Source organism: Amblyomma maculatum, chromosome 1 (genome assembly GCF_055883805.1).
Source record: "Amblyomma maculatum isolate TAMU_Amacu chromosome 1, ASM5588380v1, whole genome shotgun sequence".
Taxonomy (NCBI): Eukaryota; Metazoa; Arthropoda; class Arachnida; order Ixodida; family Ixodidae; genus Amblyomma; species Amblyomma maculatum.
The window spans coordinates 63053887-63071769 of NC_139344.1; the positions used below are offsets into that span (position 1 = coordinate 63053887).

The window sequence follows — 17883 nt, forward strand, 5'->3', positions numbered from 1 at the left end:
GTTTTTATTTTTGGTATCTCATCTTTATTGATTTTGGTGAAGATCAAAATGAAGTGCAGTTGCTAGTTTGTGCTTGTCTTGTGCTTCCTTTTTTAGTATTCTCGCAGCACACCTCTACGTAAAGATGAAAGAAGATCAACTAGCCTAGTGTACAGGTTTGGTATCGATGGCAACTCTCTCCATTACTAGAAAAAAAAAAGACAAAAGACTGAAAGCTTTCTGAGATTGCCAGCCAACTGAGAATTAGCTGCGAATTCCAAATCTTTCCAAATCCACTTTATTGCCAACCTACAAGTTGGGGGTCCCCCAGAGAAAAAGCTGTCACAGACAGCTTGACTGGGTGCTGGGGGCCTACAGGCAGCATCTCGCAGTGGATTTCACAGCACAATAAAAAATATGAGAGCAAAAGCAGTGCTTGCACTTCCTAAAGAATTATACACACATCAGATATCAGAAATAAATATGAACATCACATTAATATTTATTGCCTCATCATAAAATTTGTTAATTCGTGTCTAAATGTGTTAAGCGGGGTAGTAAAGTCAATGTGGGCTTTACGTTTATTATAAAGTGATGGTATGCGGTACAGTGAAGTTGAATGGGCCTTAGCCAGCCTTGCTATGAACAAAGCTAGCGGAATTTATGGCATTTCAGCTGAGTTGCTTCAAAACTTCAACCATGACGTAGCTGGTAATGTTCTGTATACATTATGTCAGCAAATTTGGACAACTCTGCAGTGGCCACAGGATTGGACGAGGTCAGTTTACATCCCCATTCCAAAAAAAGGCAGTGCCAAAAATTGTTCCAACTACCGCACGATCGCGCTTATTTCGCATGCTAGCAAGGTGATGTTGAAAATCCTCCAAGGTAGGCTGCAGCAGTATGTGGATCGGGAGCTTCCGGACGTGCAAGCTGGGTTTCGCAAGGGCAGAGGAACTAGAGACCAGAATGCCAACCTTCGCTGGATCATGGAAAAAGCAAGACAGTTCCAGAAAACCATCTACTTCTGCTTTATTGATTATGCGAAAGCGTTTGACTGCGTAGATCACAGCAGATTGTGGCAAGCTCTCCAAGAGATGGGAATTCCAATTCACCTCATCTGTCTCCTCAGGAGCCTGTATGAAGGGCAAGAGACCACAGTCAGAACTGAGCATGGTCTTATACCTCTGTCACACGGACACGGCTGAACTCCTTTCAACTCCCTTCAACCAAGGTAGCCATTACCTCGAGGGAGATACGTGCCGTGTCACACGGCAGTCCATTATGGAAGGAAGTTAAATGGAGTTTTGAAGCAAAGGAGATCGACGATCTCCATTGATGGGCGAAGGGAGTACTCTCGTTTCCAATGTGCTTTGCTTCCGAGTCATTAAATAACATATTTCTTCAATAATGTAATTTTTACTCCTAAATATATTAGTTTTTATTGCATAAAATTGTATTCTAACTCGGTTAGTTGCGTTTAATTGTCGCGACTGCACCACGTATTGCACAACGCCGCGCATGGTGTCCAGCAGAGCGGAAAAAATGGCTATGTTTAGAGCATGGTCGTTGTTTTCAGCAAATGTGTGTTCTTTTATATTGATATGACTAAAGCTAATTGCATTTTGCGAGGAAAATAGTAGTATAAAAAATATTTCAGTTTGTTTTGGACATTATTTTTTATATCTTTGTGCAAAATAAACAGCGCCTAATGGCCCCCTGTTGGCTGCTCTGAGAAGCTCGTTGCAAGCCGTGTGACACGGGGACAACTCCTTTAAGGCGAAACTCCCTGCGACTCCCTTGCGCTCCTTTAGACCAAGGAAGTTCAAGGTAGTTCCGAGTCGGCCGTGTGACAGGGATATTACTGATTGGTTTCCGATTGAGAAAGGAGTGAGACAAGGCTGCATACTGTTGCCCTGCCTATTTAACCTATATGCAGAGTGCATCATGAGGAAGGCCGGTCTGGACGAGTCTTCAGCTGGAGTGAAGACTGCTGGGAAACATATCAACAACCTTAGATATGTGGATGATACCACTTTAATGGCAGAAAGTGAAGTGGAACTCAAGAGACTTCTGATGCGCATACAAGAGGAGAGTGAGAAGTTTGGGCTTAAACTAAACATTAAAAAGACAAAGATCATGGCGTCTTGCCCTATCAAGTCCTGGCGCATCAAGGGACAAGAAGTGGAAGCTGTGACAGATTTTCTCTTTTTGGACTCCAAGATTACCCCAGAAGGAGACTGCAGCCATGAAATTAGGAGACGCCTGCTTCTGGGAAAGAGAGCCATGACTAGCCTTGACCGCCTAGTAAAGAGCAGAGACATTACACTGCCAACCAAGATCCGTATAACTCGTGCTATGGTCTTTCCAGTTGTGATGTATGGATGCGAGAGTTGGACTGTGAAGAAGGCTGACCGCCGAAGATTTGACGCGTTTGAATTGTGGTGCTGGCGGAGACTCTTGAGAGTTCCTTGGACGGCCAGAAGATCAAATCAGTCGATATTGTGGACCATAAACCCTGACTGCTCATTGGAGGGTCAGATTCTAAAGTTAAAGCTCAGCTACTTCGGTCATCTGATGAGAAGAGAGGAGTCGTTGGAGAAAGATTTGATGTTGGGAAAGGTTGAGGGTCACCGGAGAAGGGGTAGGCAGCAAACGCGATGGTTAGATGGCATCCTCGAGGCGCTGCAGATGAAGTTATGTGATGTTAGGAAGATAGTGAGAGACCGGAAAGCGTGGCGTGATATGGTCCATAGGGTCACGAAGAGTCGGACACGACTGAACTGATGCGGTAGTCAAGAGTAGCCCGGCCATAATTTGTTCGTGTACTGGTTTCAGGAAAGCCTGAGAACGAACTTCACCAAGAAAACACTGTCTACAGTTGACAAGAGAACTATATTTGAAGCCTTTCAAAACCCTGTCTGATGAAAACATTATTTTTTATCTAAAAATAAAAAAAAACATCATGTTTCATTAAAAGCATTTTCAAAATGAAATATCTGAAGGAAACTCATTCTATCAGGTTTTTCAGCCTGAGTGAACTTAAAAGAACTACTGGCAGTCAGGCATGAAATTTTTGCTTGCATGTTTTCTGCTTTGAAATGATGCATATACGCGGATCATTCTAGAAATGTTAAATAATGTATAATTGTATTTCTTGTTTACACTTCGCTTTTCTTCATTTGTGCTGTTTCATTTTTATCAACCAAATGATGGCTGTGATTCCAAAGGTGGCTGTAGCTAGGTCATGTGAGGCATGAAGAAGACTGCAATGTAATCACTGATATGTCATTTTTTGCCATTGAAGCAGGCTAACTTAAGCACTGCAGTGAATTAAAAATATGCCTCACGGGACCTAAATTTGCCTTTCATGTCGCAGCCATCGTTGGGTTGTTAAAACTGAAGCAGCACAAATGAAGAAAAGCAATTATAAATTATTTAGCAGTCATAGGCGAATGCCACACCATGTATTCCCCATCCATGTATTCTAATGTCTTATGCCTCATCATGATGAAGAAAGCTTGCAACTACATTTAAGTGCCTATACTGCTTAAACATGAAACAGGTCACAATGGCTCATTGAAGTAGCTTTTGTATTCAAGACTGGACTGCATTTCACGACTTCTTTAAAAAAGAAGAAAGACAAGCTGTTATAAAGAAAGACAGCAAAGCCAACACATGATAAAAGATTAATATTAATAACACACTGTAATTTAATAGAAGAACTGATGCTTAAACAGAACTAGTTTCACCTCATGTAAAATGTTTGTCATAAATTTGCCAGAGTACGAAGAAATAATGGAAACTAAAAAATATTTCACATTCCATTCCTATTCTACTACAACATTACATGCTTAGGAGGTGTTCATCTAGAGACGAATACAAAGATATATTAGTGAAAATAAAGCAATCTGCATCCCAAGGTTGGCAACTATCCTGGCCTGGAGAAGAAACTACGATTATAGATGTAAAAAAAAAAAAAAAAAAAAAAAAAAAGACCTGATTACGACTAGCACGTACACTTTAATTCACTTGTACAGCACTCACCGCGGTACTTAAATCAAGTACACATTGGCGGGCTAATGTAAAACAAATCAACGCTAACAACCTCGTTTTTCCTCCAGTAAAAGTGCTGATGACAAGCAGTGCGGACTCAGGACTCGGGAAGTGTCAATCTCGCTTTTGTTGAACGGTCTTCGAAGCGCTCAGAGCAGCGATTAAACATCTGGAAAATTCCGCACCTGACACAGGTATACTTTGTGGAGGCACCAGTCGACTCCCAAGGCCACGATCGTCACGTCGCTGTTCTGGCCCTCCAGGAACAGTGTGCGGTAGATGTACTGGGACGTCGTCATGAGCTTTCTCCTGCGAGGGCGCGTAACATGCCTGATGAGCGTGAGGAAGCCGCTGACAGGGCCCGCGGGACGCTGAACCGAGCCCATCATCACGATGGGTTTGAGGCAACAGCGTCGCTCACACGCACACCACTGGCGTTGGCAGCGGCTCGGCATATCGCAGCTTCGGTGCCCTTCGAAGGGGCGACACGAGCAAACAAAAGGGAGCAACACAGAGCGAAGAAGGGCCAACCGTGTCAGTCACGCGTTGCGAGAGAAACTTAAAAACGCGGCGCACGCATGGGAAGAAAACTAGTCCCCTCTCGATATTGGGGACAGTGAACCACTTCCTAGCTGCTACGCCCATGCGATGCAGATCGCTGGCCGGACTTGCCAACCAGGTCATGCCTCTAAGCATGAGGATAAGCCAAGAATCGCAGGCGAGTGCTCCTCGATCGTTTATTTGTGCCAATGGTGTCATCCGGAAGACACAGGCGAAATGCCGCGCTCTCCGTCCAACGGACGCGGCGTTTACAACAAACGCATGCCACCTGTGCGGAAGCACGCGGTCTGTTTTGATTCATCAACTCCTTTCACCGAGAATACTCAGCAAAGCATAAAGCAGCGAGAGAGCGATGCAAGGCCCGATAACTAGGCGACTTAAATGCTGTTTTAAAAGAGGTGAGAAAGACACCACCTTTTCGGCGTCGAGCCCCAATCCAAGTCTCTCTCAGAGGAATCGTCGTCGGCCGACTTCCGCTTTCGCTTTGCAAGAGACGTTGCAGCTGTGCTGAGAGGAGATGTTAGCAGGACATTCCCCATGCTAGTCGTGCAGTGTAACGGTCGTTTTGCAAGGCAATGCAAGCACAACGCCGTACACACTAACAGCGTACGAGGCCAGTGTCTGCCTGCACTTAGCTGACACGATCAGCTGCCGCGCTTGACTTGTCTGGCTCCAGCGCTCCAGGGTGTCAGGGCTCCAGCAACCAGCCAATGAACCAGCCAGGGTGCTTTTGCCTTCCTTGCGTAGGCGGAGCGCACTTGGGTAACGCCAACCGACGTTTCGAAAAAAATGCCGCGAGCTCCCGTTGCTTTCGCTTTCTTTTTCCAGCGCTTTCTGCCCAGTTCCGGAACACCGCAACGGTGACGCTGCCAAGCCCCGGCAAAATATGCTTGCTGCTTGAAGCAAGCTTGAAGGAGCTAGTAGACGGGTAGACGCGTAGACGTATCTACCTACTACTTGTGATTACAACAGAAAGAACGTATTAGTAACGTTGCGCATAACATTATCAAGGATAAGAAAAGTTTATTTCAAAATAAACAGAAGAAGCTGCAGCGAGCAAAGCCGCAAGTTATACACATTATTAAAATTTGATTTGCAAAAAACTTCAGCAGCTAATTACATATATAGTAATTATATTAAAACTAAGATAACTAACAAATTACGTTATTTTTTTAAGTAAATAAACCGTAAAACGGTAAAACTCAAACGTAGCTTTTACAAGTAAACAAGCCAACACTACTACTTGCCAAAGCCAAATCTTTCACGTGTGTTGTTTGTGTGTGTGTGTGTGTGTGTGCGTGCGTGCGTGCGTGCGTGCTGTAGTGTCGGTTTCCTCTTCTTTTTCTCCCACAGTTGTGTAAACCAAGTTTACCGAGACCTATTGCCTTTAGGTTTGACTTTTAGTTTCCGTAATTACTGGAGAAATTTGCGATTGCTGTGACATTGATTTTTAGCCTTCATTATAAGCACGTGCTTTACGTGTCTCGAACGTGTCAGCGCGGTTTCAGCATCGACGTAATCGACGGTCATTGGCTTTGGTAGTCTAACGTTCTATCCAGTCGAACATTTACAAGACACCGTTCGTCGGCTGGGATGATCAATTGAAACGCGTGTTGCTACAAAGGAAGCGAAGGTGGTTTTGGTTATGCACAGCGCTGTCTTCTGTCGCCAGGATGTGGGACACTTCCTCGGATCGGGAATCGAACAGCGATGGATATGGCACCGACCTCGAGACGTTCCTATACTCCAGTATCTACCACGACGCAGAGGAAGAATTACCAGTGCCTGAGGCTTCACCGACTGTTGCGGTCAGCAGCAATGACGCGGATGCGCGGCGTCAGGCCGGTGCTTCAACGGCGAGTGCAGAAGCATTGAAATGTGCCGTGAAGAAGGTGAAAAAAAGTAAAACGCGTGGATTGTCAGCCCTCACTGCAGAGCCGAAGCCCAGCGCATCGGCTACGGCTGACCGCATTTTGCTGAGCAGTGATGATGACGACGTATTGGTAATCTTCAGCGAAGACAGCCAGGAGAGCATTGCTCTGAATGTGGTGGAAACGTCGCAAGACAAGGAAAACGAATGTGAGAATGAAATTGGGGTATCCTTAAACAGTGTGTATCGGCTGTAGGTAGCTTCTGACCTTCCAATCAGTGGAAATTGAAAAGCTGGCTTCAGAACCGGCGTCATGCTGAGCTGTAATGCAGAGCGCAACGGGGACAGAAACAGCAGAGGTAACGGCATATGCGCTGCTACCTCTCTTGACTTTTTCCCCTGTGTGCTGTGCACTGGTCATGTCATAACTAGCCCACAAGGGTGTGATGTCAAGCTTTGCATTAATACTATTTTTGTTGGAGATGAAAGTTCGATCCTGCAGCAGAAACTGGTTGCTGTACATAACATTGAAGTTGCATGCTACCCTTTGGTTTTTGTCAAAATTTGTGATATAGATTTCTCGGAGGGCTTCTTTCATGACCAAAGCAAGTAATGTGTAATGAGGCTTGGTTATACCTGCATAATGTTGAAAGGCATATAGCCATTTTTCAGTTTTCCTCTTTATACTACCTTATGCTAGGTATTATTTTCAAAAAGTGAGTATTCTATATGCTTGATTACCCTGTTAATGTTTTCTTTTTAATCCAAAGATAGCATCAGTGCCATCAGATGAGCATGTCAACAGGCAAGTGAAAGAGGGTTTGAAAATAGCTGTGTCATGCATCGAAGCAGCCTCAGTACCACTGCACATACTTGCTACTGTAGCCCTGTAGCTGTGTCATTTTGGTAGTGAGCTCGAGTCACAGGTTCCATTCCCCTGTCACAGCAGCTGGATTTTGTTGGAAATGTAATGTGACCGTTCCTGTGTGATTAAATTTCTATGCATGTCAAGGAACTTTACAGCAGACAAAATTAGCTGTTCGTGCTCCACTAAGGTGTCTCATAGTTGCTGTCTTAGTATTTGCACATATTCATGCATACTTACACCAGTTGCAACACAAGTGCACATGTCCAGTGGCACTGGTTAATTATCAGTTTAGTTTGGTTTACATGGTTTAAGTTCCAAAGCGACTCAGGCTATGAAGGAAGCCACAGAGGAGGTGTCCGGAAATTTTGACACCCTGGTTCTTTGTCGCACTCAGTGCATGTTAAGAACTTCAGGAGGGAAAATTAAGAACCCCAGGTGTTCGAAATTTCCAGAGCCATCCACTACGGCTTCCCTCATAGCCTGAGTCGCCCGGGGATGTGAAGCATAAACGAAACCAAAGTGGCATAAGTAGGCAAGAGTCAATGCATGCACAGCGTCGTCCGCTCTTGGTGTGAACACGCATGCTGGTGGTTTCTTCCTCCAAAGCTGCGGTGCGTCCGACCCAGCCGTGCACTAAAGTGAAGTGGCAGGCCATGCAAAGCACTACCTCCGAGTCCCTCTGTACCTGCACCGCTTTACTTCAATGTGTGGCCGGGTCGGACACAGTAATGGTTTGAAAAGAGTGACTAGCTGCTCGCGTGTTCGCACTAAGAGTGGATGACTGTGTACTAAAGTGCACTCGCCCAACATCTTTCCTGCATGCTGTGCAGCTAAAATGCAAAGTTTCGGGGTTGTGCCTCTGGAATGCTGCCTACCTTAGAATGAAATGAAAAATTACATGCTTTAGTGCCTACCTTTTAGGTACACCACGTTAGTTTCTACATGCTTCTCTCATTTTGTCCTTGACAAGCACAAACTGTGTTGTTTCTTATGCCATTTTAGTCAAATTGGAAGGGAAAGTGCATCACTCGGCAGGGTTCAACAGAACTGTATTTTCTTTTTCTTATTTTTTTTTTTTATTCCATTATCGGTTAACTCCTAGTTAGCCTTGAGATTATTCATGGCAACAATCAGATTGAAGTGCATGAATATCAAAAACTATTGTCAGAGTTGGTGGAATTGCTTTACTAATGGAGCAGGATAATTTAAACACACCATATTGTATGTCCACATTATAAAGCAGAGCGTAGAATTGTTCAGGTTAGTATCAGAATTTACCATCGTGCAAAGCACTCTGTGGGAAAACAAGCGAAGACATGAATGATGGATGGAATATGAGGAGCGTCTCATGACTGCACATTGTATGTTTCATTTGTGAAATGTCTTCAGAGAAAGGAAGAAAAGGGGATTACCTAAACCACAGGCGGTGAAAGTTATTTCAGCTTATGACATGATTTTACTGCATAAGCTTTGGTTAAATGTTCAGCGTATGTGCTGATGAGTTTACACCGTGTTGCATATGTCATATCCCAGGCACATAGAAGCATTTCTTTGCATGTGTGCGTTCATGCGCATGCATATGGGTTCAAACTTGTTGATGTTTGCCAAGTATTTGAAAGTTGCTAGGTGATTTTTAAACTTTTAAACTGCAGAATATAGGAGCATTAGTGTTAGATAAGTTCCCTGTGCCACTAGCTGCATTTATTGTGCATCAAAGCTTCAACATTGTATCCTTTAGAATGGGAGAGACATATTGTGCCATTTAATGATATTTTGTGCCATATTTTAGCTTAAATCAACAAAAAATGGGCAGAGCATGTTGGTTTGAAATGGGGATAATCGATGGTCTCTAAAGGTAAAAAACAGACTGGCCCATGAGGAAGTGAAAGTGTGAGAGAAAGTGGCAGAGAGTCAGGTATTTGAAGGAGGAGTCAGTCGGAATAAGGTGGCCATGGTTGGTAAAAGATAAGGTTTATTGGAAGCTAATGAGGGGGCCTTGTCGTACAATGCATGCGTTCAGGCTGCTGCTGCTGCTGCTCCTAGTGGTGACGGTGAAAGGGCAGCAACGGATGAATGTTTACATCCATTAAATGCTCTTGAATAAAAGTTATGTTATGGAGAATTCTACTCAAAGTTTTGGAGCAAGGCATCACTTCTCTCGTGCTGAGCCACTCACCACTGGTAGTCAATGCAGGCTGTCATATATTTGTGGCCTCTTACATGGCTTCTCCTAGGCAACATTAATGTGTTTCTTGGAAGCTGAAAAATGCAGCAGTCCGAACGTGCTAAGCAGCAGATGCATTAAAGTGTTGTCTTGGTTGAAAAATCAGAGGTTTGGAGAATAAATAATAATAAAAAACGCAAGCAGCTTTTGCTGAGTTGAATGCTTTGGCAGACGCTTATGCTGTGGAAGTAGAAGATATTAATGGCCTGAATTTGGTGATAAGTCCATGAATCTGAGGAAGACTGGGAAAGGAAAGACACAGCTTGCCAAAAAAAGAAAAAGAAGCTGACCTTTTTTTTTTTTTTTCTTTTTTTTTTTTTTTGAAAGCTTGGCCTAAAAACACGTTAGTGTGCTTTCATGAACACAAGTTTCTTGTGCAGTGAAAGTTACATATGTAGCATATAGAAAACGTTGCTTATTAAGCTACTACAGGACAAGATGTTGGTGAGGCTTTAAAACTCCTTGAAATTCCTGGATATTTAAAGCTCAAAACCAACATTAATCCTGTACAAGGTTATACAAGCCTTTTCCATTTGTGAAAATAGTTTCATTTGTAAGCTGCCTGAGAAATTTCTTTAAAATTACATTAGCTTTTGGAGGAATTTGAAGTAGTTTAGAGTTTCACTTGGCAGATCTGCTTAGCACATGACTTTCTTCAGTGATTTCATCGATACTGCAATTTCTTTTGCATCTGCATTTATAGAAGTTGGCTTTTCCAACGATTTTCAATCTTGAGAGCAACTCATTCTGTGCCTTCATTAGTGCTTCACCATTATTGCTGCAGACATTTTCCTGCGCATCTGCATAGCTCATTTTTTACTTTTGCCACATTATGTGCTCCGTCCGTTTTTTTCTGGTCTTTTATTGTATGCTAAGAAAGCAATTGTGCGAATGTGTCTCTTTCTTGTGCAAGTGTGTTTTGGAACCAAACCTGGCTAAAGGGCCTGCTTCATATCATATGACACATGCATTGTGAACTTCATGCAGCTGGACTTTGGCATGTGGATGCCGAAGATCTATACCGTGACAGCCGGGGTTTCCGATACCATCAGGGCTCGGCCAATCTACACTGCCGCAGCTGTGACCAAATGGGGCACTTGTCTAAACACTGCCCTCAACCTAAGGTGGGCCTGGTTAGTCATTCATGCAGAATTTCGCAGTGCTAGCAGCTCTTGTCAAAGCACTCTCGGTGGTTGTAGAGGTTGATAGTTACGTGATTAATATGCATTGAAGACTATGTACTGTAGCCATTTGTGCTTTGCTGTGCTATATGGTGCATAAGCGAGTAAAGCTGTCTTGCATCATATATAGTGTACTATAGTCGGACGCAATGTAAGTGTGTTGTAATGCGCCGCTGGCATTCATGAAAGCCACACACAGTTTCAGTATGACAAAAAAAAATTGTGTGTTGTATAGGGTTTTCTTCTTATCTGAACAAGAAGCTGAACTAAAGACAAAATTATAAGCTAAAAAATTTTGATGCTTCTGGCTTGTTTGATATAGTCGAAAATCGAAAAGTTGATTTTGTTTACTATTGTGGTTGGACAGCACAGTAATACAAGACTCACCAGGAAATGGCCTATTATAATCAACTGCTTTTTTTTGTGTGTGTGTTCAGATAGCAGAGTGGTATGAAAAATGAAATGGTTTAGCTATTTTTCTATTTATGTGTGAGTAAGTGCTGTGGAAGAACTTACAGCTGTACAACGTGCTCTGTAACTTGAGCTAAGATTTTGCAGCGAAATGCTACATGTTCTAGTAATGAAACTCGTGTAGCATTGTTGGTGGCCATTCCAAGAAGACCTTAGTGTTTCTTACCTTGTGCTAGTTTCAGTGATTGGTTGAAATAGGCAGCTTTTTAACTGCAGAAGCTTCATGAAAGGTTTGCTGAAAAGCTGCAAAGCATCATTGGAAATTATGAATGCTTCAGTTTTCTAGTTGTAGCTTTGTTTTGAAGATGCCTTCTCCACTCAGTGCAAAATATGCAAGATCTGACCTCCATAGCAAGGGGTATGCAGTTTAAAAGACCCTCAAGTGACAGCGCACCCACTACCAGTTGTCGATGTGGTGCATCCAAGTTCAGGGAGTTACAGTTTCAGCAATGGTATACAAGTAACTGCCATGTTTTTCCTTTAGGTTTTTGCACACCTTCATTCTCACATGGAGCAAAGGTTCTTGAACCATCTGTATTTATCAAAGTACCATCATTAAGTGCATACTTCTGATGTTCTGCAGTGTTGTTGTTGATGTTTACTCAATATTTAGGCTTCCACTAAGCTAACCTATTACTCCTTGTTACTCCAGGAGCCCATTATCAGTATTGCATGAGTTACACTCTAGCAGTGGCTACCAGTTGTTTTAAAACATGTTTCTATACTTTCTTACTGTTAAAGGTTAGCTTTGTGCACAAAGAATTATAGGAGTATAGCAGAGAATATAAAGAAGTCTAAAAATTAATCTGCAGTAGCAAGCACACATGTAGTATTACATTTAAATCTTATACATCATTATGCTATGTTTCTCTGTATTCTGATTCCACAATTAGTGATCATTAATATGTACAAGCCTTAACAAGCTTATTAACACAATAGCATTAAGGATCCCACGGGGCAGAAAAGCCAGCGTCGCCGTCCATGTCACTGTGATGGTCATGAGCGAAAAAATCCCAATGGAAGCAGAGAATTCAGGAGCACATCAAAGTATATTTTGATTGGCGCCAAAGTTCTCAGGGAGGCTCCTGTAATTGAAGGAAAGTAATTGCGCTAGAAAAGTAATTCAAACTCAAAACCTTTGGTTTGTGAAATGGGGGCACTGTCCATAGACCACAGTGGCGAGCGAAAAAATCCCAATGGAAGCAGAGAATTCAGGAGCACATCAAAGTATATTTTGATTGGCGCCAAAGTTCTCAGGGAGGCTCCTGTAATTGAAGGAAAGTAATTGCGCTAGAAAAGTAATTCAAACTCAAAACCTTTGGTTTGTGAAATAGGGGCACTGTCCATAGACCACAGTGGCGCGTTGGTTCGGGCTGATTAAAGGTGAACCTAACAAATACGCCGTGGCCTTTAACATGGTAAATTGCCTTAGGAACTCATATTTATTCTGTCATTATTAATTATTAGTATGCAAACAAGGAATTAGGTCATGACACGAAAAAGACAAACATGAATCACAGCGCGAGGGACGCTGTGGTCTGTTGTGTCATCCTCTTTAGGACCAGCAAAGCCTGCCACATGGCAACCCATAGACACTGGAGACAAAATTAAAATTGTCTTTGAAGAAATAACAAGAGCAGTAACACTCTCACTACTCGGGGGACACCCCAGAAACCTCTGCACCCATTAAGAGTGGAGCAAAAAGTTTCCTCATCTTATGGAGGCCACAGTGGAGCTATGCAGAGTGAAAAAGAAGAGAAAGAGATGCAAGTCGTTTTATGAAGTGAGGATGTGTATATTGTGACATATATGCCCTGCATCACTGGACGTTAAAGAAGGCAACGATCAGAAACAGTGACACAGAAGACGACAAAGTGGTAGCAACGTTTAGTGCTAGAAGAAGGTTAACGCTGCTATGATTCTGTGCTTTGTGTGCTGTGTCATCCTGGACTAACCTTCGTGCACTAACCTTGCCACATATCATCTTGGTGGAGGTGACTAAAGATCCCCGTGTGCACACATAAATCCATTTAAGCAGCCGAAAGCTGGATTTGCGCAGTGGCCGCCACCTACCTGGGATCACAACATCAACAACGGCCACTATGACCTCTGAGGCAGCTCTTACCACCGCAACATCGGCGCAACCACTCGTCCTCACAAAAATCCGCCACCCTCCCATCTTCAATGGCGAAGACAAGACAGATGTTGACGACTGGCTGGGTGAGTACGAGCGATGCAGCCGGAACAATCATTGGGACACGACCATCATGCTGGCCAATCTGATATTCTATTTCGCTCGCACATGGTTTCAAAATCACGAGCATGAGCTGGTGACCTGGTAAATTTGCAAGCAAAAGCTTCACGACTTGTTCGGGAAGCCCATTGGACGGGCTCTCGCAGCCAAAACCGAACTTTCGTCTCGCGCCCAATCCACCACGGAGTCCTACCTGGCCTACATTCAAGACGTGCTCGTGTTGTGTCGCGAGGCGAACAGGTTCATGCTGGAAAGTGAAAAGGTAGGGCACAGCCTCAAGGGCATCGCAGATGACGCGTTCAACATCCTCTTCTGCATGGATTGCTCTACCGTCGAGTCGGTGCTTCAAGTTTGCCGAAGATTCGAGCAGGCCAAACAATGACGCCTGTTACATCGCTTTGAGCGCCTTCCGAACACGGCAGCCACATCATCCTGTGATGATCTGGCTCCTCTGCAACAGCCTTCTCAGTCCGCAACAATGACTCGGATCGTCAGGCGAGAACTCGAGGCATTAGCTCCTGCACCATTCCCATCTCCAGTGCCTGACACCGTGGCCATGATACAGGCTGTTGTCCAACAGGAACTTGCCAACGTCGGTCTTTCCTCCAACCTTGTACCGCCCTTGTCACCATTGCATCCTGTTCCTGTAGTGGCTGTTGCAACCACTAGCCAAGCTCCCCCACGTCGCTACGTTAATCGCAATCCTGCAGAGTGGCGCACCTCAGATGACAGGCCAATTTGTTTTATTTGCTGTCGAGCCGGCCACACTTCTCGTTATTGCTGCAGTCGCACCTTCCCCACACCTCGTTCCTATTACAACGCTGACCGTCGGTACTACTACGGACCTCGACGCTTCCCTGCCCAACCTGAACAGCTCCGCCGTGCATATGATGGACCTGGACACTTCCCTGCTCACCTAGATGAACCTCACACCGAACCCGTTTCGAGTGTCCGTCACTCCAGCCGATCTCCATCTCCACGGACTCGTCGATCTCGTTCACCGCTGCCTCGTCGCAACTTCTCCTCATCATACGCCGGTGCCCACTTGGGAAACTAGCGAGTGCAGCGTCTGGGAGTGATGCTGCATTACCGACCCGGACTGTCAACTTGAAACTGACCCTCGCACCCAGGCGTAACCTCATTGACATTTTTGTGGACGGAGTCTCGGTTTCTGCCCTTATTGACACTGGCGCCCACATTTCCGTCCTCAGTTCCTCGCTCCGTCAACGCCTCAACAAAGTCCTCACACCAGCTTCCTCATCTACAGTTCGTGTTGCTGATGACAATACAGCTACTGTGATTGGTATGTGTAGTGCAAGAATTACCATTGCCGACCGCCATATCCCTGTTCTATTTACAGTCCTCACCAGTTGCCCTCACGACATTATATTAGGACTCGACTTTTTAACTGCACATTCCGCACTCATTGACTGTCCTTCTGGATTGCTTCATCTGGACCTGCCACTCTGTCCTGACAAACAGGCCTCTGATACTTCAACGCTCCGTCTCCGCTCCTCTACATTTACTCGTCTGCCACCAGAAGCTGCAGTGTATGTGCTCATGTCGCCTTTTCCCTCCGTTCCTGATGGCGACTACGTTGTTTGCCCCATAACCGACGTGACACTGCAGCGTAGAATCGCTCTCCCTCACAACATCGTGCACGTAGAAAATAACAACGCTTATATTCCAGTCTTGAACTTCGGCCTTTTTGTACACATTCTTCCTGAGGGCATTACTCTCGCCGAACTGACCCCACAGTCCGACGTCACAGTGGCCACTCTTTTGCCTGACCCTACTGCTAAAGTGTCAACACAACCTGCACCGTCCCCATCTCCAGAGGCCCGCATATCAGGAATGGTTGCACCTAATTTGCGCCCTGACCGTGCTACAGCACTTACGAGTCTTCTGAATTCGTACAGTGATATTTTCGATTTTGGTGACCGCCCCTTAGGACAAACGTCCCTCGTTACACATCGTATCGACACCGGAGACACCCGCCCAATTCACAGAAGACCTTATCGAGTCGCCATTTCTGAACGACGCGTCATACAAGATGAAGTGGACAAGATGTTAGCAAAAAACATTATAGAGCCTTCGAGCAGTCCCTGGGCGTTGCCTGTTGTGCTTGTTAAAAAGGACAATACCTGGAAATTCTGCGTTGATTACCGACACCTCAACAAAATTACAAAGAAAGACGTTTACCCGCTCCCCAGGATAGATGATGCCCTCGACTGCTTGCACGGTGCCAGCTATTTCTCTTCCATTGATCTTCGCTCCGGTTATTGGCAGATCGCAGTCGACGAACGGGACCGGAAGAAGACCGCCTTCGTCACTCCCGATGGCCTGTATCAATTCAAGGTGATACCTTTCGGCTTGTGTAATGCGCCCGCAACATTTGAGCGCATGATGGACTCTTCTGCGCGGCTTGAAATGGACGACGTGCTTGTGCTATCTCGATGACGTCATTGTATTTTCTTCTACATTCGAGAGCCATCTCCATCGCCTTGATGCCATTCTTGGCGTCTTCCGAAGAGCTAGCCTTCAGCTGAATTCGAAGAAATGTAGCTTCAGCCGACGTGAACTCAAGGTGCTCGATCACGTGGTTGATGCCCATGGCGTTCAACCCGATCCAAACAAAATATGTGCTGTAAGTGCATTTCCTACACCCCATTGCACCAGTGATGTGCGTAGTTTTCTTGGGCTTTGCTCCTATTTTTAGCGGTTTGTACCTAACTTTGCGGAGACAGCTCATCCACTCACCAATCTTTTGAAGAACGACGCTCCATTTTGCTGGGACCAAGAACAATCCCAAGCCTTTTCTGCGCTCATTGCAGCCCTCACCAACCCGCCCGTCCTGGCAAACTTCAATCCTTCGGCACCAGCAGAGGTACGCACCGACGCCAATGGTCACGGTATTGGTGCCATACTCGCCCAGCAGCAGATAGGTCGCACTCGCGTCATTGCTTATGCCAGTCGCCTCCTTTCTGCGGCTGAATGAAATTACTCGGTTACAGAACGTGAGTGCTTAGCCCTCGTGTAGGCCATTACAAAGTTTCGCCCTTACTTGTTTGGCCGCCCGTTCTCCGTCATCACCGACCACCATGCCTTATGCTGGCTTTCTACGCTGAAGGACCCTACTGGTCGCCTGGGTCGTTGGGCCCTCCGTCTTCAGGAATACACTTTTTCTGTCGCCCACAAGTCTGGCCGGCTGCACGCTGACGCCGATTGCCTGTCCCGCAACCCGGTAGATCCCCCACCTGCGAGCGGGTGCGACGATGACACATATGTGTTGGCCATCTCTGACCTTTCAAACATTCGCCATGAGCAGCGCTTAGATCCCAAGCTTTGCAGCATAATCAATCGCCTCAGCATTGATCACCTTGATGCTACCCTTGCTCTGTTTGTGCTCCACAACGGCACCTTATACTGACGGAATATGTGACCAGATGGCGCCGAGCTTCTGCTTGTAGTCCCCGAACATCTTCGTACCACCATTCTTCAACAGCTGCACGACGCACCCACAGCGGGTCATCTTGGCGTATTACGTACGATAGCGTCCGCCGCCACTTCTTTTGGCCAGGCCTCTATCGCTCTGTTCGTCATTATGTTGCTTCTTGTGACCGTTGTCAGCGAAGGAAGAAGCCCTCAGCTATGCCTGCTGAATCCCTGCAGCCGATCGACATCCCAGTAGACCCGTTTTCCCGAGTTGGTCTTGACCTCCTTGGGCCTTTCTCACTTTCTGCGTCAGGGAATAAATGGATTGCAGTGGCCACGGATTATACTACGCGCTACGCTGTCACCCGAGCGATACCCACCATCTGTGCAACTGATGTGGCTGCGTTTCTTCTCCACAACGTCATCCTGCTCCATGGTGCTCCACGCCAGCTGCTCATTGACCATGGCCGTTGCTTTCTTGCTTGAGTAGTCGACGAAATTCTTCGTTACTGCTTCATTAAGCACTATTTTACCACCGTTTACCATCCACAAACGAATGGCCTCACCGAACACCTCAAACACACGCTCACAGACATGCTGTCTATGTATGTCTCAGAGGATCACCGTGACTGGGATATTAATTTGTCGTTTGTAACGTTCGCGTACAATTCCTCTCGTCATGACACAATGGGCTACTCACCGTTTTATCTTCTATACAGGCGCGACCCCCCCCCTCCCGTTTGACAGCGTATTGCCTCCCACCGCTAACGCCAGTTGCTACTTTCGTGACGCCATCTCCCGAGCTGACGCCGCCCGTGTTATTGCTTGCCGACGACTGGCCTCCTCCCAAAATTCTCAAAAACGGCGCCATGATTCTCGCCACCAGGATGTCCACTACTTCCCGGGCTCTCTTGTCTTGTTCTGGACTCCCGCTCGTGAAGTTGGGCTGTGTGAGAAGCTCTTGCCATGCTACGCAGGAGCCTA

General features: G+C 45.5%; 2 protein-coding genes across 3 annotated transcripts in view; one reads left to right on the forward strand and one right to left on the reverse strand.

Moving 5' to 3' along the window:
• gcl (germ cell-less) overlaps positions 1 to 5543 on the reverse strand; it is a 75118-nt gene extending 69575 nt beyond the window's left edge. For both annotated transcript variants that reach the window (XM_084588236.1, XM_084588235.1), the window contains exons 1-2: positions 5011 to 5543; positions 4221 to 4344 (exon numbers count right to left, since the gene is read on the reverse strand). In XM_084588236.1, coding sequence (XP_084444362.1) covers positions 4221 to 4344; positions 5011 to 5135 — 249 coding nt within the window. In that variant the 5' untranslated portion in view covers positions 5136 to 5543. The remainder of the gene's footprint in view (positions 1 to 4220; positions 4345 to 5010) is intronic.
• Positions 5544 to 5881: 338 nt separating this feature from the next.
• The window catches only part of LOC146202578 (uncharacterized), a 36509-nt gene continuing 24507 nt past the window's right edge, over positions 5882 to 17883 (forward strand). Inside the window, exons 1-2 of the mRNA XM_084588237.1 lie at positions 5882 to 6675; positions 10546 to 10682. Coding sequence (XP_084444363.1) covers positions 6270 to 6675; positions 10546 to 10682 — 543 coding nt within the window. The 5' untranslated portion in view covers positions 5882 to 6269. The remainder of the gene's footprint in view (positions 6676 to 10545; positions 10683 to 17883) is intronic.